Below are 18654 nucleotides of genomic sequence, written 5' to 3'. Positions count from 1 at the left end.
GTGTTGCCTTCTTGACTAGGTGTGTTCAAAGTCCAGTTGGTTTTCTCCTTCAGATGAGTGAGCAGTGTGGCCTGGGGTCAGAAATTGCCCTACATATGGAATGTAAGACTCCAGATAATGTGAGAGAGACTGGGTAAGGATAGTTCAACTGTCTGTATTCACTTAACGTTACTTCACATGTTGTTAACCAATTCTCTCTTGTCTTTCCAGTTCAATCCGCTATCTCCTCTCTATTCTTTGGATGTTCTTGCTGATGCTTCCCACCGAAGGTGCTCACCAGCACACTGCACAGCCAGGTAACCATCACCTTCTGCTTTCATTGTGAGGAATGGTATGGTATCTCTTGGTTTGTGGAGTATGCATGTCAGAAACAAATTGCATAGGTGACTTCCTTTTCTACTTCCTTTTCTACTTCTTTGGGTTAAAACATTTTTATCCTGCTTTTCCTCAAGAGTCCAAGGCAGCAAACTACAACAACTGCAGAACTGCGCTGCAGCATAAAGCAAATACCATTAAAAATACCCATTAAAATGATAACACTCTCTTGGTTTCTGTATTGAATTTGAATTGATTTTATGTATATGTTGTTAGTGTTACATGTGAACTGGGCCAATGAATTTGGATGACTGATACCTGGACAAGGAGCAGACTTTGTGTTGTGCATCAGAAAGCTCAATATAATAGCAAGGGAATAATTGAATAGGGAGGTTAAAGAAATTTTAAATGTGAGGAATGGCTCTATCCATTATTCAATTTAGCCTAGGAGTCTGAAGAAAATGCTAACTAAAAGTAGAAAATGTAAAAATCCAAAATAGCCACTTCAAATTATTGTCATGGGAGCGGGCAACATATATTATATGAAGGATATTTTATTATTTAATCTGGTGCCTCAGTGAGGGATATGTGAGATTAGGAAGAAATTTTCATTAGAGATCTTTGAAGTTTTCACTCTTGTTCTATAGTTCTGGCAGAATGTCATGACTAGTGATGAAATGTTGAGTGGAGTGGACTTGTGCTAGAGCAGGCATATCCAACTCCCAAGAGACTGTGATCTACTCCCAGTATAAAAAACTGACAGTGATCTACCCATTGTCATTGGAGGGAGGAGGAGCATGCATGGTGTGAGTGGATTGCCCAGAATTGCTGAGCTTTTTTTAGGAGGAAAGTGCCCTTTTTGGGGGAGAATTGCACAGAGTTTTTTTTAGCTTTCCCCACATAACTTTTTGTACACGATAAGGATCCCGTGATCTACCAGGGTCAGCTGGGGATCTACCAGTAGATCACGACCTACTGGTTGGACATACCTGTGCTAGAGGGTCAAGAAGGTTTCATTTGCATTGCTAAAATGGAAAGATTCAGTATTATTTAACAACCCAGACTTGGGTGGGCAAATTCTACTGTAATATGTAGCTTGTCTTGTCCTTTTTGAGCCATTTGTAATGTTTATTAAACCTATTGCTTCAGTACCTTGTTCATTTTTTTGTCATTGGCACACATACTCTGTAGAGGTGTGTGGTTGGAAGTACCTTACGTTATGGCAGGAACTTGCTTAGATAACCTTAATATTCTCTGCAGCTCTTATTCTGTTATGATGATGAAAGCCAGTAGCTTAAACTTGGATGAGCCTTGAGCTCGGCTTGTAAATAGCTACTTGTCAAGTTTCTGGTAGTGAATTTAATTTGATTCCAAGTGATGTTTTTAAGCTTTAGGTCAGACATAGGCAAACTCGGCCCTCCAGATGTTTTGGGACTACAGCTCCCATCATCCCTGACCACTGGTCCTGTTAGCCAGGGATGATGGGAGTTGTAGTCCCAAAAATATCTGGAGGGCCGAGTTTGCCTGTGCCTGCTTTAGGTCTTACTTTGTATATCTGATGACGGACATCTATGTATATATGCAGTTAGGTGAGCAAGTAAACATGTTTTGGGGCTTGTAACTTATGAGTGGGCCCTGCTAATGGGTGGGAATCAATTAGCCCCATCAGTGGAGGACCTGCATAAGGAACTCCACTTTCCAGAATTGGCTTGTGAGGGGCGGTCAGTCTGGAGAACCCCTGGAATAGCATTCAGGGGAAGCGGTGGGGGAATTGTTCCTTCAGGCAAGCTGAAATGACAGCTGATCAGCTTAGCGCAAGGTGAATTCCTCCCATAATTTCCAAGCTTATTGAGGCTGTATTACTTAAGAGATATAATATTCTGGCATGTAGCAGAAAGAAAAGCATCCTTCAAAAAGTGCAGCACCTTGGGCCACAGTTGCCCATACTAGCTCTATGCCATGTAAATTATTTCCCTACTGCTCAAACTGCCAGTTCTTATAAGCACTGTCTGCCTCCGGAAAGCCTTTCACAAATGTATTATGCAATTGGAAGCACTGTTATCAGGCAAATTTTGTTTTTTTCACCTGTCTGCCTTAACCTATGTTTTCTTTACCTCCCTAGTGGTTTCCGGTGAAATTCATCTAGGTAGCATAGTCACTGTCTTGTAACCCATTGCTTCATTTAAACAGAGCCGCCAGCCAGATTGCTGAGTGTAGAGCCATGGGTGTGCGAGGAGCGGCTTTTTGGTGTCAAGGAGAAGGCTCTGCATGGAGGGTTCCTTGGAAGATGCAGTTAAAAGGCTGTATAAATTGTAGTATACCAAGACTTTCTTTTCAGCTGTCTGTCTGTGATGTGGTGAGACTTCTCTCAAAGTGTCAGAAGCAGCACTGGGAATTCCACACCCATCATTAGAAGTGGTGTGGGAGGGGGTGGGTGGGTTTGGTGACTCTGTTATCATTAGTAGTATAATTTTATTTTGCAAAGCGACGAGAGTCCCCCCCCCCCCCGCTTTCCCTCCCTTTTTGCCATCCTCCTTGGGGATAGTTGGTGTATTAATTTGCTGTATTGCCTCCTGGCTGTTCCCAGGCTGTTTTGATTCTTCATCATGGAATTTTAATGGCCTGCCGCTTCTTGGGAGGCATGTGAGAGAGCGCATCTCAGGGACCGCTTTCCTTCTTTCCACATGCCTGTAATTGCGGCTCTTTAAGAGCACAAAGCATTTACTAATCATGCCCTGTCTGTTGTAGCTTCTGTTTGACAATGCACTTTTTAAAAGTGGAAAGCATGAAGAAGTTGGCATTGAGAATATGTTCCTCAGTACCAGTGTGAATTGCATTGAGGTAGCAGGTTGAACTTACTGCTTTCCGTGTATCGAGGTGGCAGAATAAAGGTTCCCTGTCTTCGCTTTCCTTGGAAATGCTTAGAGCAGGAAGCTTTTTTAGCCTAAAGCCTGGGCAAGTTTCTGGGGGCCACATTCCAGTGGTACATGGGGCAGACGTGCACATTAGCTATATATTGCCCATGCAAAAGTTGGCAGTTACAATTCTCCATCCAGGCAAGCAGAAGGCATTGCCAGCGGTAAAAGACATCTCAGGCAGGCAAAAGCACAGAGCATGGCCAGTGATGTCAGGAGAGTCCCAAGGGTCAGTTAGATGACTGGGGAGGGGTCACATTGGGCGCTTGGGCTTGAGCTTCCTCATTCCTGGCTTAGGGCATTCATTGCCTTAGTGGTTGGTTGGTTGGCCATTTGGGATGGGATGGTATTTCTCAGTATAGCTCAAGATTTCCTAAGCAGAGCCAAGCCTCCTGTCCCAATTCTTTCCACTGATTAAGACCAGGTATTATTAAGAGTCTGGTCTCAGTATGAGATCTGCCAAGTTCAAGTTAAGACAGGATTAATATGTGGCCCATGTCGCCAGAGGAAATATAACCCATGAAGAATGCTAAAGCAGAGCCCATACTGTGGCGGCCACAGATGAAAATCTCACTGCAGCATGATATACCATCAACCTACATTATGAAGCCCACATTCAGAGTTGCATACAGTGGTAATGCATTAGGTGCCTTTCTGAGCCCTTGGAAAACATTTTTCTCATCCTGGGTCACCATCTTTCTGGTATGTGACTGCAAATGTAGTTTAAGGAGGGACACCAAGTAGACAACCAAACCATCTCTTTATCTGTGTCTGCTGTGCTGCCAAATGCAGGTGTTGCATCAACATAGGTAGCTCCATAGTGTGTGTGTGTGTGTGTGTGTGTGTGTGTGTGTGTGTATTAATCACTGATGGGTGCTAGTGGCCAGCATAATGGAAAAGAAATACAGAGACCTCTGTTGAAAGTTGCCCGTGAGTAATGTGAACATGTGTGGCAATGGTTCCATGCTGTTGTTTTGTTATAAACACATCTGATGCTGACTGTTGGAGAAGAGGGTGGAGGGCTACATTTTGGATAGGCCAGTCTGGTTGCCAGTCTCTCTAGTACATGTGTAGTGAATTTTTTTTGAATGAATTGGTTATCATTTGTTACCAGGACCCTTTTCTGTGCTGTGCAATGGGTTAATCCTTGCATGCAAAGATGTTGTGTTCGCTGGATGGGATGAGCAACTTGTAGTGATTTCTACCTATGATGTGCAGATCAGAATTGGGTGCCCAGCTGGCTGGTGGTGTTTCAAAGAAGAGAAGGATCTCTGTTCTCACTATTAATTTTGACCTTTGAAGGCATCAGAAATAGCCCCAGGTTGTACCTCAAGGCTTAGAAAAAGCACCTTTTATGCATCTGGTATTTGCAGTGGAAACTGTTAAGTACAACTGCAACAGCTGAGCTGAATACTGTCACAGTAGCAATACCCTTGATAGGAAGTGTCTTCTACTGAATGTTTCCTTCTGCGTGAGGATAGCTGAGCTAATCATTTTCAAGGCGATCAGTTAATAAGCACATTTCCTTATTTGCATTGGTACAATCCATATATTTTGCTTTCTAAAATGGGGAAAATACAAGAGTCTTCAACTGTATTATCTACAGAGGCCTGAAAATTGAGGTTCTTAGGAAACTCATGAAATTCCTAAGTTTGATATTATAATAACAAAGGATCATATTTTTCAACTGAAACACTTTTCTGTTCTAAAGGGAATGCTTTGTATGGCTGTCTCTCAGAAGATCAATTGCAATTAAACATTTCAAGAAGGGTGCTTGTTTAATGTACAATAATACCTCTGTGAAAGTCTGTCCTGTCGACCGTCCATTTCAGCAAACGTCCACGGCAAACCTGGAAGTACTAGAATGGGTTACTTCTGGGTTTGCCACTCGTGCATGTGCAGAAGTACTAAATTGCTCTTCGCGCATGCGCAGAGCGGCACTTTGTCGAGCATCCCTTTCGTGGAGCGTCCGGGGCTCCGGAACGGATCCTGGACTCAAAACAGGGTACCACTGTAGAGGATTCCTTGAGATGCCTAGTTCCATCTTGTTTGCATTATGCATAGGGGAAAACAAGGCTCACTTTTCTGGGGGAGTGGAGGGAGCTCTATTGCCAGCCTAAATATGATGATTCTAGTGTTCCAACCTAATGCTTATTAGACAAGAGAGTAAAACTTCACCTGCAGTTGGGAGTTTCCACCTTTGCAGATCAACCTTAAGATCTGTGTATGGTGTCCTGCTTTATGTGCCTGCCAGTGAAATCAGTGAGGTTTGTGAGTGCGTGAAACAAGTCCTTCTTGGTGGTGGCCCTGCAATTGGTACTTAAAAAATAAATAATAAATAAAGGGACTGTCAAGATGGTGTTTGTTGCCTTAATTTTTTAATCATTATACTTTATTTCTTCCTTTTTAGGCAGACCAATATACATCTCGGACCCCCATGTTCAAGGGACATAAAGAGGAAGAGGAAGCCTGTAATGGCAACAGCCTCCCTTTCCAGCCCAACTTCAGGTAAATTGGCTAAACCTCAGTATAAATGGTTAATGATTTAGGGGGCTACTGTTTTGAAGGAGCAGGAAAACACCTGAATTTTAAGAAAGATCTGCCCTTTCAGCTGTTCCCCTGTGAGATACGGGGGCTTCCCAGGGCAGGGTTGTATCACTTGCATTGCACAAATGCCACATTTAGTATGGGATGCAGAAAGTTCATGTTCTACTCCTTGTGACTGTGGCAGTCAGTTGGGAAATGCCTGGATAATGCCTGATGAATCATCAAAAGGCAGCTTTGCTGCAGTTTGCTTGCTGTTAAAAAGTTTAGTAAAAATATTTAGAAAATAATAATCAAAAGGCATTGAGGGCACTCAGCTCCTGATGGCCAGGATTAGGGCTTAATAATATTTCCTTGCTCTTCTGCCTTCTGTGACTAGCAGGGGCAGAATTGGTCATGCAACCAAGTATATGCATGTTAATTTAGCTCATGTAATTTAGTTTGCAGAACTTGGCCTTCCTTTGCACATTAACATCACTGTTTTTTTAAAAAAGCAGAGAGTTTACCCCAGCCGTTTCCAGCCTAGTGACCTGTGGCTGTGCCGCCTAAAGTTGATGGGAATTGTAGTCCAAACTATCTGGAGGCCAGCAGTTGCAAAGTCTGGTTGACACAGTCCAACTACCAGTAGTGAAGTGTTTGGAAGTTAAAGGAAATAGGACATGGATGCTGGCTTCTCCCTTGTGCCAATCTCTTGGTACTTTGCCTAAAAAGCATCTTACTCATTGAGAGAAACTGTTTTGTGCTTTGAGAGTATGCTTTATTTTCTTAAAGCAGAAGAAACAACATTTCTGGATGAGAGAGGAGTAGGCTGGTATCCCAAGAAAATGTAGGTTATTGGATTGAAGGCCACCCACACATAAAAATAATTAATAATAATAATAATAATAATAATAATAATAATAATAATAATATACCACCCTTCATCCAAAGATCACAGCGCTGTTCACAACTTAAAAATACAAAATGAGAACACAAAATGCATAATAAAACAAAAGCAAACCAATAACTCCCGCCTCCCTAAACACATTTAAAAGGCCATAGAATATTCATCAGCTAAAGGCCTGGTTATAGAGAAATATCTTCACCTGGTCCCTAAAGAAAAAGCATTAATTTGAACAAAAAAAGTGAACTCCCATTGATTAGGAAATGCTTGGACAGAATGAGGTAGCAATTAATCAGCTAATAAGGATTAATTAAATAGAACCAGCTCCTTGGTTTGCCAGCACTGCTGCCTTCTTCATTGCCAGTCCTAATGTTTTTTTCCCATATCTTTTGCCCCTTGATGTTTCCGGTCTCTACACAGCTTTGTGTGTGTTCTGTTCAGGCATGCTTCCTCCACTCTAAATGCACATGCAGGCAGATCTACTACCCTTGTACTACTCCTACAGGCTCAAGTAACAAAATAAAATATTGGTGTGGGTGGTCGTAGTAATCTTGCAATGCATAACTACCATAGGGCTGGCCCTACAATTAACTACAGTGAGGTGACTGCCTCAGGCAGCAGAAGATGCAGGTGTGTATGTAGAGAGGCGACAAACTGTTGAAACACAGAGCTGCATGTGTGCCTTGTGGCCTGACACAAGCAGAATGTCTGCTCATGGATCTCTGCATATGTGAATGTGCACACAGTTCTTAAAGAATAGCAGAAAGGAGGAGCAGTCAGTGAGGCAGTGAGTGGAATGAGAAGAGTATTGCTAAACATTTGTCCATAGCAGTTGTCTCAGGAAGGTTTTATGGATCCTGTCTTGCACTAAGAAACCTGAAGTGCAGTGATAGTTGGAATAAATGCAGGGTTAGATAGCGACTACTCAGTTGCTGTCTGCTGTATTTCTTGGAACAAATTACGTACAAATTATCTGGAGCAGACAACTATTACAATATTAAATATTCCTTCTGTGTTGTGGTTCCTTTTTGTGAAAATTCATTCTCTCAGAGAAGGCAAAAAAGGTAGCCCCTGGTATGCTCTAATGCTATCTGTCTCAATTTCTTTAGCAACTTTTTTACTTTTCCAGGTTTCTTTTAATATAGGGGTCCTTAATTTTATATGGACTTACTAGCCAGCCATATATTGTGGTTGCACTCGCTGAAGTTCTCTGTGTGTGCTAGAGAACTCTGAATTTGTGTTGCATGTTGTGCTGAGCTTTGGAGCAGGCAGAAGCGCTGCAAACTCGTTTTGTCTTTCCCGGAGCTCAGCACAGCCAAACCCCTGTGCATCAGCATCAGGGTAGGTAGCGTTAAGAAGGGACCACACTGAGGGCCAAAGACAGGGATAGGCAAACTCGGCCCTCCAGATGTTTTGGGACTACAACTCACATCATCCCTAGCTAACAGGACCAGTGGTCAGGGATGATGGGAATTGTAGCCCCAAAACATCTGGAGGGCTGAGTTTGCCTGTGCCTGGCAAAAGACATGGCCTCAGGCAAGCTGGCAAGTGGCTTGAATTAGATTGATGGTTTTATCGTGTCTTTTTTTAGTCCCAAGGCCATAATAATAATAATAATAATAATAATAATAATAATAATAATAATAATAATAATAATTTATTATTTATACCCCGCCCATCTGGCTGAGTTTCCCCAGCCACTCATACAAAGTATGAACTGTTATCATAAGACAAAACAATTTGAAACCAGGTTTGTGCACTGGATGCAACAGGATCCTGAAATGAATTAGATTGATTTGGGGCAACCTGGGATTTAGCTAGATTGGGTTGAGACATCGCTAGATCACCCCAGGTCAGCCCAGATCCATCCAGAACAACCCAGGGCTTTCAGATGGAGGACATTGTCACAGTGTAGGGTGGAGAGAAAGAGACATATAGGCTGCCTGTGTGTATCTCTTCCCCCCAGCCAGCATGGTTAATGGTCGCATACGAGGGGAGTTTGAGCCCAACAGTGTGTGGAAGATCACAGATTGGCCACCTCTATTTACAGTCAGCTGAGCTAGAAATGGCCCTCTCCTTTATTAGAAAAGAATGTGAGGGGAGAGATGAGAGCCAGTATTCCAAGGAAGCAAGATATCTTTCTGTGTTTTTCTGTGATACATGGGGTATGCACATCTCTGGCCAAAGGATTCTTCTCCCCCTGGTATGCTTTCAGTCAGCACTGACTTGGACATTTCCTCTCTGACTAGCTTGTTGGACTCAATTTTCTTTCACTGTAGATCTAGCTTCACGTGACGACTTTGTGTTGGCAGTGAAAGATTGGTGTGAGTCACCATTCAGGCCCTGGCCTGAGAATGAGGGGGGGTTGTACAAGCAAGGATGCCCCATTTGGACTAGACAGTGCCTCCAACACAGATCTCTGGCTGAGCCCAACAGCTCTCATCTCACTTGTTGACCAGGTCCTGCTTCAGTGAACTCCTTTTATGCAACCCGTGTGCCCCAGAGAGGTGAAGGACACAGCCTGAGCTGGCTCCATCAGTCAGCAGAACAAATGGGCTTGCTCTGCCTAACATCGGGCCATCTCGGATTCCACCTCTTTTATAGAGATGAGTGATGAAGAGAGGCTCGTTCCGCTTTGCCGCTGTATTAATACACATCAGGGGCCAGCTCCCGGCACTAAATCACGCTACTGCATACATCTGTTATCGGACTCCTCACCACCGTGATGAACAAGACTGCAGATAGAGGCTTCCTCATGTCATTCTTTATAGGATTTTCCTAAAAGAATAAATAGCTCAAATCTCTGCCAACACTCTCCCCTGTCATTGTGATGAATTTAGCTTCTTTCTTAAACATGCAGCAACAAATCTTCCTTTGTCGTAGACCCCTCCCCCTCCCCACCTACAGAAAGTTTTGTTGAATTTGACTGAATTTAGATGATGATAGTCAGGCCACTTAAGATGCATCCAGTGGTGGCAACGGAAGCTGCAATCTGGAGGGTTGTGTTTTCTTTTAACCTAATATATATTTAATGGCACCTGTACAAGGTCATGCCCACTTACTCTGGGTGAATCTGGAACTACAATTCCTTGGCAATCCCTAAGAAACGGTTTACACATGAGAACCCTATGTGACCACCTCACGCTTCTAGAGCAGCTGCCATCCCTAAAAATGGGGTTATATACACCACTGTTGCCACTCCACCGTGGAGACCCTAAGTCACACTTGCGCAAGGGCTTTTGCAGTTCCACATGCTCCCGGGGCAGTTGTGTGTGTGGGTCAGACGCCACAAATAGTCCTCAATTGAAAGTATGGTAACGTTCTACCTACTCTATTGCTGGGCAGTGGTTGAGGCCTAGGATATTACGCAGGCTTAATAGCAGGGTATTATAGCAGGCTTAATAGAATTTGATTCTTAACTAGACTTGGAGACCACCCCGCCCCCTCAAAATACCTCCCAAATCTACCTGAGAAACAGTTTTATGTTCCCTTGTTTTAGGCATGTCTCATAGCCTCACAGTCAGTGGCGTAGCGTGGGGGGTGCTGGGGGGGCCGGCCGCACCGGGCGCAACGTCTGGGGTTAGGGCAAATCCACAGGTTAGGGGGCGCAAATCCACAGGTTAGGGGGCGCAAATTACTTGCCTTGCCCCGGGTGCTGACAACCCACGCTACGCCACTGCTCACAGTTGCCCTTAGCTTTTAAGAATGTGAGCTGCATTTGGACCCTCTTACAGCTGGCCTTGCATTTGCTCATGGTCCAGCTGTCTTCAAGGAGGAGGTGGTTTCATTAGTGGCCTTTTAGGCAACGTATTCTTGCTCAATTTATTTCAGTCACTTCAATGGGACGAATAAAAGCATTGCTAGTTTTCTTTCCACCGCTTTCCTGCAGCATGGGTAGACACTGCAAGGTGTGCTCAAGCTGCTTCAGTGACAATCAAGTGAACGTCATCCATTTTCTTTTGTGCAAGGCTGATTTCTCTTTTAGCAGGAGAGTTTGGCTGCATTTCTGACGAGTTTAAAATGGTGCTTAGACTGGTTCCCACCTTTATCCCTAAAGTTGTTGCTTCACTTTTTCCACAAGGAAAATGTGTTATTTCTTTCTGCCGACTGCATATTTGTGGCGGATCATGTATTCTTTGAAACATGGGTCTTTAGAAGCAGAATAAAGAATCAAAAGCAAGCAGGTGCCAATTTGTCCAAGCACGACCACAGAATTTTGGCTGTTTGGGCAGAGAATTCCAATTTCTGTTTGATGCAGAATAAACACAACCTTGTGTATATTAAACACAGAACAGGGACTATTTATTTGGTCAGGTCACTTCCACAGCTAAGAGCAGAGGTGAGTATCTGGATGTTGCTGGACTACAATTCCCATCATCCCCGACCAATGGCTATGCTGACTGGGGCTCATGTGAGCTGTAGTTCAACAGCTTCAGGAGAGCCATGGGTTCCCCATTCCTGGGTTAGAGCAAAAGAAAGTCTTCACTGCTGGGAGCTCTCTAGTGCTGAAACCAGGAATGGTTTTCAGAAGCTCTGGAGTTATCCACATCATGCTTTAAATTGGCACTGTTCTCCCTTTCTGCCCACCCCCATGGCACCCTGCAGTCTGCATAAAGAGGAGGGTGCATTGATGATGTTTTTGTGTTTTTATTGTGACTGACCGCCCCTTCCCTCCTCAGCAACACGCTGGCTATGAGCAGGGCATTTATTGGCAGAGGGTGTAGCTTTCTACATAGCGTTTTGAAATGCAAATAATGAACAAATGAAACAATGCTTGGAATCTACATAGTATTCTAGTCTTTTAGAGCCCTGTAAACCTGGCTGAAAGTAAACGAATAGGGTAGGCAGTCATGGCAGTGGAAGCATACGGCGGGGCTTGGCACCTAACGTTTGATGTGCAAATTGTACCTTGCTTTGATGTTCCTGTTCATTGTATTTCTCTTCCTTTTTTATTGTGATGTTCCAGCAGCTTTATCCATCCACATAGATACTTCAGACCCAGGCCCGCCTGTGCCACACTCCCAGAGGCACCAGAACTGACTGAACAGGCAGAAGCCATTCATCAGAGACGAGCTGCAGCGCTACTACCCCAGGCAGCTTTCTAAGAAAATGCCACAGGAGATGGTCCTTGACTGCACTAGATGGAGGCAGCTCTTCCTTTGTCAACCAGTTGGGCTTTTTAATATGTTGGACTTTGGAGTACGTCAGAATTTTCCTTCCGGCAATAGCTATCTCTTCAGTGTTAGCATGTGACACACACCTCTGTCAGCATGATATGTTTACCCCACTCATCCTGCAAATCATGTTTGTAAATCTATATAAAAATGCATAATCAGTGTTGGGGGTTTCCATATTTCCAGTGTTCCTGCTATTGCTATGCAAGTATTTGTCGCACACTCTCGTTTCTAGCCCCAGAAGCTGCTTGGTGGCATATGCAAAATGGTATTTGGCTATTGCAGGCGCCTGTCTTCGTTGCAAAGCTCTTCATTTCTCAGACACATCTCAGTTGTTAGCAGAGTCCTGTGTTTAATAGAAGAAATTCTATTTGCAGTTCTTTGGGAAGCTGAGCCTGTGTCGTTTGTAAGCATAAGACCCGAAAAGAAGCCAGCAGTGATCCCTGAGCTAGAGTGGAGGTTAACAGAGGATAAACTGTTTTATCAGAACTGGGTGACTTGAATTTTATATTGGGAACATTTCCAAAAGCAACGTGTTGGTCAGTATTTTGAGGTTTGCTTCCCCCCACTTTAACATAGCATTATTGTTTCAGTTTTTCCTCCTGTATCACTGGGGTATCCTAGTATTGCTTTTAAACTATGGTTCCTTCCTTGCGATCCTCTTTCCTGTGTATCCTACTGCATGAGCCAGTGGAACCATAAATGCAAAAATGGGACTGTCATGTCAGGAAGCTTTCCAATATATAACCTTAAAGCGAATGACAATGAAATGGACTCTACCAACAGTAGCTTTTTCTGTTTTGGAAACTATTACAGTATAAGAATCATTTGAGACAGTAACCTGAACTCCATAAGTTGCTATGAGAATAGCCGTTTAGATGTGTGGTTTCAAAATAGCCTTTGTGGATGACAACCACTTGCTCTGTTGTCTTCAAGCTGGGATGTTTCCTGCGGTATAAAAAAGGAATCTCCCATTTTGGCAGTATGTCCTCAGAAGCGCATACTGTGTTTTATTCTACATTTCCTGATTACAGTGTACTCACTATGATGTAGATGTGTTATATAGTAAAGAGTGGTGCCTTCTCCCAACAACTCTTTCATTGCTATCCTTTTTCCAGTATAAGTGAACGAGGCTGCAAAATAGTCCCAATTCCTAGATGCCAGCATCAAAATGAGAAGTCCAGACAACCATGTTTTTCTAGCACTATTTACATTAGAGCACAGCACATCCTCCTCCTCCTCCGATTATTGTCTGGAGCCTCCCTTGTGGGGTTGTTTTCTCAAGATGTGCCTCGGTGCGCGCACACAGAGTCAACTATTATATTTTTGATTGGATCCTGTTGGCTTGAACGTATAAGGAGAGGGTGATTTATGCTTGCAGGCTTTCTGTAGGCATTAGGTTGGCCTCTGGAAATGCTGGTCTAGATAGGCCTTTGGTCTGATCCAGCCGGGCTTTTCATACGCTCTTAAGGCCAGAGCAAATGGAATCAGGCTTGCTTCTGTGCATACAGAACCTCTCATGAGAAGCAAATCAGTGTTGTTTCGATGTAGATGAAGGGTTAGCATGTTTCCCTTATTTTTGCCTTACAACTCATAAAACGGAAAGTGTGATACAGGCACAGGAAAATGTACTTGCTGTACAAAAATGATAGCCCTGGAGAGCATTTCTGGTTGTGTTAATGAATTTGATCTGGGTTTATCAAATAATTCAGAGCAGCTCACACATGCCTTACTAGAAGAGTCACATTAGTGATGCCTGAGCCTTTTGCACCAACCATGTATCCCAGGCACAAGCTCTGATCTTCAAATGCTCTGAGTCCTAAATACTCTGAAATTGACTGAGTAAAGGAGCCTTTTAATCCTGTGTGAAGAATGCACAAGACAAGGATTTATTTGAATGGATCGGTGAAGTCTTGAGAGACCTTGGAGAGCACCACCATTATCAATACATTACATCTGTGTTACTCATGTTACTGTCTCCTGTGCAAACTCCCATGTAAATGAATGTGAGCTACCATTTTGTTTTTTGTAGCCAATCAGACACACCTATGTTGCACAATAGGCATTAGCCTGTGTCCCAAATATCTTGTAAAGCTTTTTCTGTGTCTAGAGTACAGAATCAGTAGTTGTTGGAGCACAGGTTAAGATGGGGCTCAGATGAAAATATTCAGTAACTGAGTTGCATTAAGTGATGATGAGTTGCACCGTCACCAATTCCTTATTTTGTTTGCACTTAAAACTAGCTTTCCCCATATAACACTTTTAAAATGTAACAAAAACCTGTACCTGGTTGCTTCAAGGTGTCTCAAACGCAGCCCAAACTTGCTAGTGTGTGGCTTTGTTACTGAGCTCTGAGATTTTTATTTCCTTTAAAAGAAATAATTTGTAAGAATGTAAAATGCTTATATTGATGTGTACAGTCACTGCTATACTTAACGGGCCACATACTCAAAATAGGATGATTGTTTAGCATGTGAACCATGTAAGCTGGGCCTTATGAATTCCACACAATAATTTCCACAGAATAAAGGGCAGATTCTTCTTTAAAGGAAAGCATATTCTTTTAAGGAGAAGAAGCTCAATTCTGTGACTAAAATACATTTATGCAAGTAATGCATATTGTGCCAAGTTCTGACTGCAGTGTGGGATATGGATTTCTTTTTAAAACAAATGTTTTACCAGGCAGAGGAGGTGGCAAGCAACAAAGTCGAAGCAGCGAGAGGCAGTAAAAGTGTGAACAGAATCTAGAGGGCATCTGTAACAGCTGCCAAATTATTATGATTATGATGATGATTATTATTATTAAAATATGATCACACAATTGTGGAACCCACAGGACCCTGTATATAAGTCTTTGAAAAATTACAACCATGTAACAAGTTAAAAGATTTTCTGTATTACACTGTGGGTCCATTCAGGCATGTTCTCTAGTCCAGGCATGTCCAAAGTCCATTTCGAGCATCCCTGCTCTAGTCCTTCAAATCAGTGTGTAGGATTGATGTGTACTTCAGTACAGTCATACCTCGGGTTGAAGTTGCTTCAGGTTGAGCGTTTTCAGGTTGCTCTCCGCGGTGACCCGGAAGTAATGGAACACGTTACTTCCGGGTTTCGCCACATGTGCAGACGCTCAAAATGACCCGTTCGCATCCAGAGGTACCACTGTATTTCTTTTTTATTTTAACCTGTATACCGAGCTTGTGACATGCCCCCCCCCAAATAATGTAATCAGCTGGACATAGTTGCTCACATTGTGACAATTCATTTAGGAGATACAAGTTACTTTTAACTTATACTGTACGACAAGATCTAATAATCATAGGCTACTAATTCCCTACAACAACAGCTGCATCAAAGATGAACTAGCCAATTAATTGAGCTGGATAAATATTGTGAATGGGGACACACATCCAGATGAGCATCACCATGAGCAATGCATGGGATAGGCTGATACTGTGTGTATATCTCTCTTGCTAGATCAGGTGCCATTTTTGTTCTTATCTAATGAAGTTTATTTCATGCACAAGGCTTCTAAACTGATGCATGTGTGGAGAACCTGGATAAAGAAGTATTTCTCCTTCATGACACTAGAATTTGGAGGCATTCAATGAAACTTTTAGCAAATTCAGGACACTAGAGCCAGTATGGTGTAGTGGTTAAGAGTGGTGGACTTGTAATCTGGTGAACCGGGTTCGCGTCCCCACTCCTCCACAGCTGCTGGGTGACCTTGGGCTAGTCACACTGCTCTGAAGTCTCAGCCTCACTCACCTCAGAGTGTTTGTTGTGGGGGAGGAAGGGAAAGGAGATTGTTAGCTGCTTTGAGACTCCTTAGGGGAGTGATAAAGCGGGATATCAAATCCAAACTCCTCTTCTTCTACCCCCCTTCCCCCCAAAAGTCTTTGTTCTGTGCAGAATTTATGGAATTTGCTGCCAAGAATTGTGATGGCCAGTAGCTTATACAGTTTTAGGTGGGATTAGACAAATTAATGGAGTTAAAGTCTTGTCAATGGCTACCAGGCATAATGGTTATATGCAATTTCTGGGATCAGATGCAGTGTGCTGGTGAATATTTGTGGCTCATAAGAGTGGCTTTTCAACAGCTGCCACGTGCATGATGCTCTAAACTTGCTGCATGTATCCATGTGAGCAGTCCTATATGCTCTGACTTCTGCATTGGGCTCCAGCATGCGTTGGTTTTGCTACCACAGGCAGTTTTTGCCAATGGCATGTGGATAAACCAACAAGGAGAAGCAGTATCTAAAGCAGCTTGCCGCATAGGGCAACTGCCCTGTGCATATAGCTTCACGGAGCTCACACATGGCAAGAGGAGCATCAGAAACACTCCCTAATATCCCTCACCCTCAACATTGCAACCTGGCATGGCAGATCTAGGAGCCAAATGCACATAATAGGCTGCTTTCAGTTGTAACTGGATGTTTGCGCTTATCTTTGGCACTTTAACATTAAACTGGAAGCAATGCTGTGAAAATCTCCATGCTGACCTATTGTATCTGTATAGTTCAAATGGGGAAGGGGCCAGCCCAGGCTGAAAATTTTGTCTAGAGTAATGGAGCTAGATGCATATCATGTTTGGGCCAAATACCATTGACAAGCCCCATGCAGAGCTACTAACCAGGGCCTACCTTCTGGCCTAGCCACACTGCTCTGCATATGTCATGTTGCCAAGCATTTATCTTTTAAACAACAGCTTCATGCCTGAAAGAGGCAACCAGTTAGTTGCCTTTGTAACCAAATTCCTGAAAAGGAACATAAAAACATTCTTTACAATTGAAAGGTGTGGGTGGGAACTTTCTGTCCACCTATTTTCCTCCCCCATTTGTTTTCTACAGCAGAACTTTAATTTTCACATTTCCTTAGACACATTGATTTGTGATGCCAAATGCAGTTGTCCGGTGAACTCATGGGGACTCTGTTTTGCAGGCACTGTACTACAGTTGGACTTTGTGTTCCTTTTGCAGTATTTTGTGAATGCTTATTTTAATCTGTATATAATATGTCAGTCATATCACAATTTGAGATATCCAAGGCTTTGCATCAATTCATGTAGCGTTTCTGATTTCAGAGAGGAAGAGCTTAGAATAAGTGCTTGCATTGAGGCCTGTTTCTCATGGAGGTGGCAAAACCGGAGACTGAGCTGTAGTGCTACAGACTCAGATGGAGGCGCTCAGGATTGAATGCTTTCTTCATGCCAAAAATGTTCTCTCCATGTAAAAAATAAGAACCATGTACATTTGGGGAGAAGAAAAACTGGATTGTGTCTGGCGCAGGGTGACAAAGATAGTAAGGGGCCTTGGGATCAAGTCCTACATCTAAAGGTTGAAGGTGCTGAGTATTTTTAGCATGGAAAAGAGGCAATGTGAACGCTACCTTGAAACATTGAAGATAGATATAAATGATGGAGCGCATTTGTTTTCTGTTGCCCCAGAAGGTAGTACCCAAACAAACAGGTTCAAATGATAGGAAGGGGGAATTTGACTAAAATTTAGGAAGAACTTCAACTTACCCGTCTGTAGAACAGACTGCTTTGGAAGATGGTAGAGTCTCCATTACATTTCCAATATGAAGTTGCTTAGTTACCTGTTGGGAATGCTGTAGCCATGAATTTCCTACGTCCTGTACGGGGGTAGGAGGAGATGCCCTTTTAAGGCACGTTCCTCTTCCTGTGAATTGAGTGGGCTAAAGCCCTTGTTGACAAGTAAAAGGATTTCTTTTGTGAGGAGAATTCATCGTGTAGGCATTCTGCAGTCTGGAGCAGTAAATCCCAGTGACATGTTTTCCATCTTACATAGAACTTGGCCTCTATGTGTGAGGGTTTATTGTTATGTAGGGTTTATTCTAAGCTCGCTCACTTCCCTTTTATTTCTTTTAACTCCATGGAGCTGCTCATATGAGTAAGCTCTGGAAACTTGCTAAAGGACAACTATTCTGAGCAGGAACATGTCCTGTCTTCAAATGATTGGGCATCCTTGTGCCAGTTTTGTAATATAGCAGGCACTTCCCTTCTACAGAAGTTCTACTCCCTGCAATCTCCATAAGGCTTCTTGACTACACACAAGTCACTTGTGGGTGAATCAAGTTTTTGGCAAGTCTTTCATTCTCAAGGCCTTTGCAAACGCCTTTTGGGGCAAGTGACATGCTATGTTGTGCTTCTGGAATTTATTTTAGAAAATGCTGTTTAGATTGCAGCTTGCATAATACGTTAAATAAAGATCTCCTGCTAACCACGACATGTGTTCTTTTTAATTGTTGGCAAGTCTCCATCCAGATGTCAAATTCCCCTAGTGCTCAGTCTGAGCATGGTGCGAAAGAGGCATCTCTGTATGGATGATCCGTACAGGAATTGGTATGGTCTGTGCAGATTAAGCTAAGGTTGCCATAAGTATGGAATTTTTGGGACATAGACAGCATTTGGCCCTTGTAAACAGCATCAGGGTGGAAATCGCTGAAAGCTCAACAGCTTTGGGCAAAAAAGCTTGACAACTTTTGTGTCCAGATGTTCACTTTTTGAAATATGGCAACCCTAATTAAGGATGATGGGTGTTAATCAGAAAAGCCTGCATAGTGAATTTGAGACTGATGGAATGACTGCTCACATTCTTCTCTACGCAGGTTATGGTATACAGTGCTAAGATGTTATGCATTTTAGGTTATAAACAAGTAGTTCCTGTACTTTTTTGTTCTTCTGTATTCCTAACATCCCAATGAGGTAAGTCTATCTTCCTGCACTTGTGGAACTCAGGCTGGGTCATTGTGGAAAGAGGTTGCTTGCTATGCCTACATATTTTGTAAGATTTTATTCTCGCGC

The 18654-nt window shown here is 43.0% G+C and overlaps 1 protein-coding gene across 10 annotated transcripts in view; it reads left to right on the top strand.

Moving 5' to 3' along the window:
* The window catches only part of GPATCH2L (G-patch domain containing 2 like), a 37716-nt gene extending 19643 nt beyond the window's left edge, over positions 1-18073 (top strand). For 4 of the 10 annotated variants that reach the window (XR_003705329.2, XM_028719149.2, XM_028719110.2 and 1 more), the window contains 3 exons: positions 211-296; positions 5641-5738; positions 11624-18073. Coding sequence is in view for 7 of the 10 variants with exons in the window: in XM_028719149.2 (XP_028574982.2) it covers positions 211-296; positions 5641-5738; positions 11624-11697 (258 nt within the window). In the remaining 3 variants the exon portion in view is untranslated. Of the gene's footprint in view, positions 1-210; positions 297-5640; positions 5739-9261; positions 10175-11623 lie in introns of those variants that run through there. The other 6 variants (XR_003705332.2, XM_028719140.2, XR_003705331.2 and 3 more) reach the window with 4 other exon arrangements.
* The last annotated feature ends 581 nt before the right edge of the window (positions 18074-18654 follow it).

The sequence above is a fragment of the Podarcis muralis genome, chromosome 1 (assembly GCF_964188315.1).
Source record: "Podarcis muralis chromosome 1, rPodMur119.hap1.1, whole genome shotgun sequence".
In the NCBI taxonomy this organism is placed as follows: Eukaryota; Metazoa; Chordata; class Lepidosauria; order Squamata; family Lacertidae; genus Podarcis; species Podarcis muralis.
This window is presented reverse-complemented; position numbering and strand designations above follow the sequence as displayed.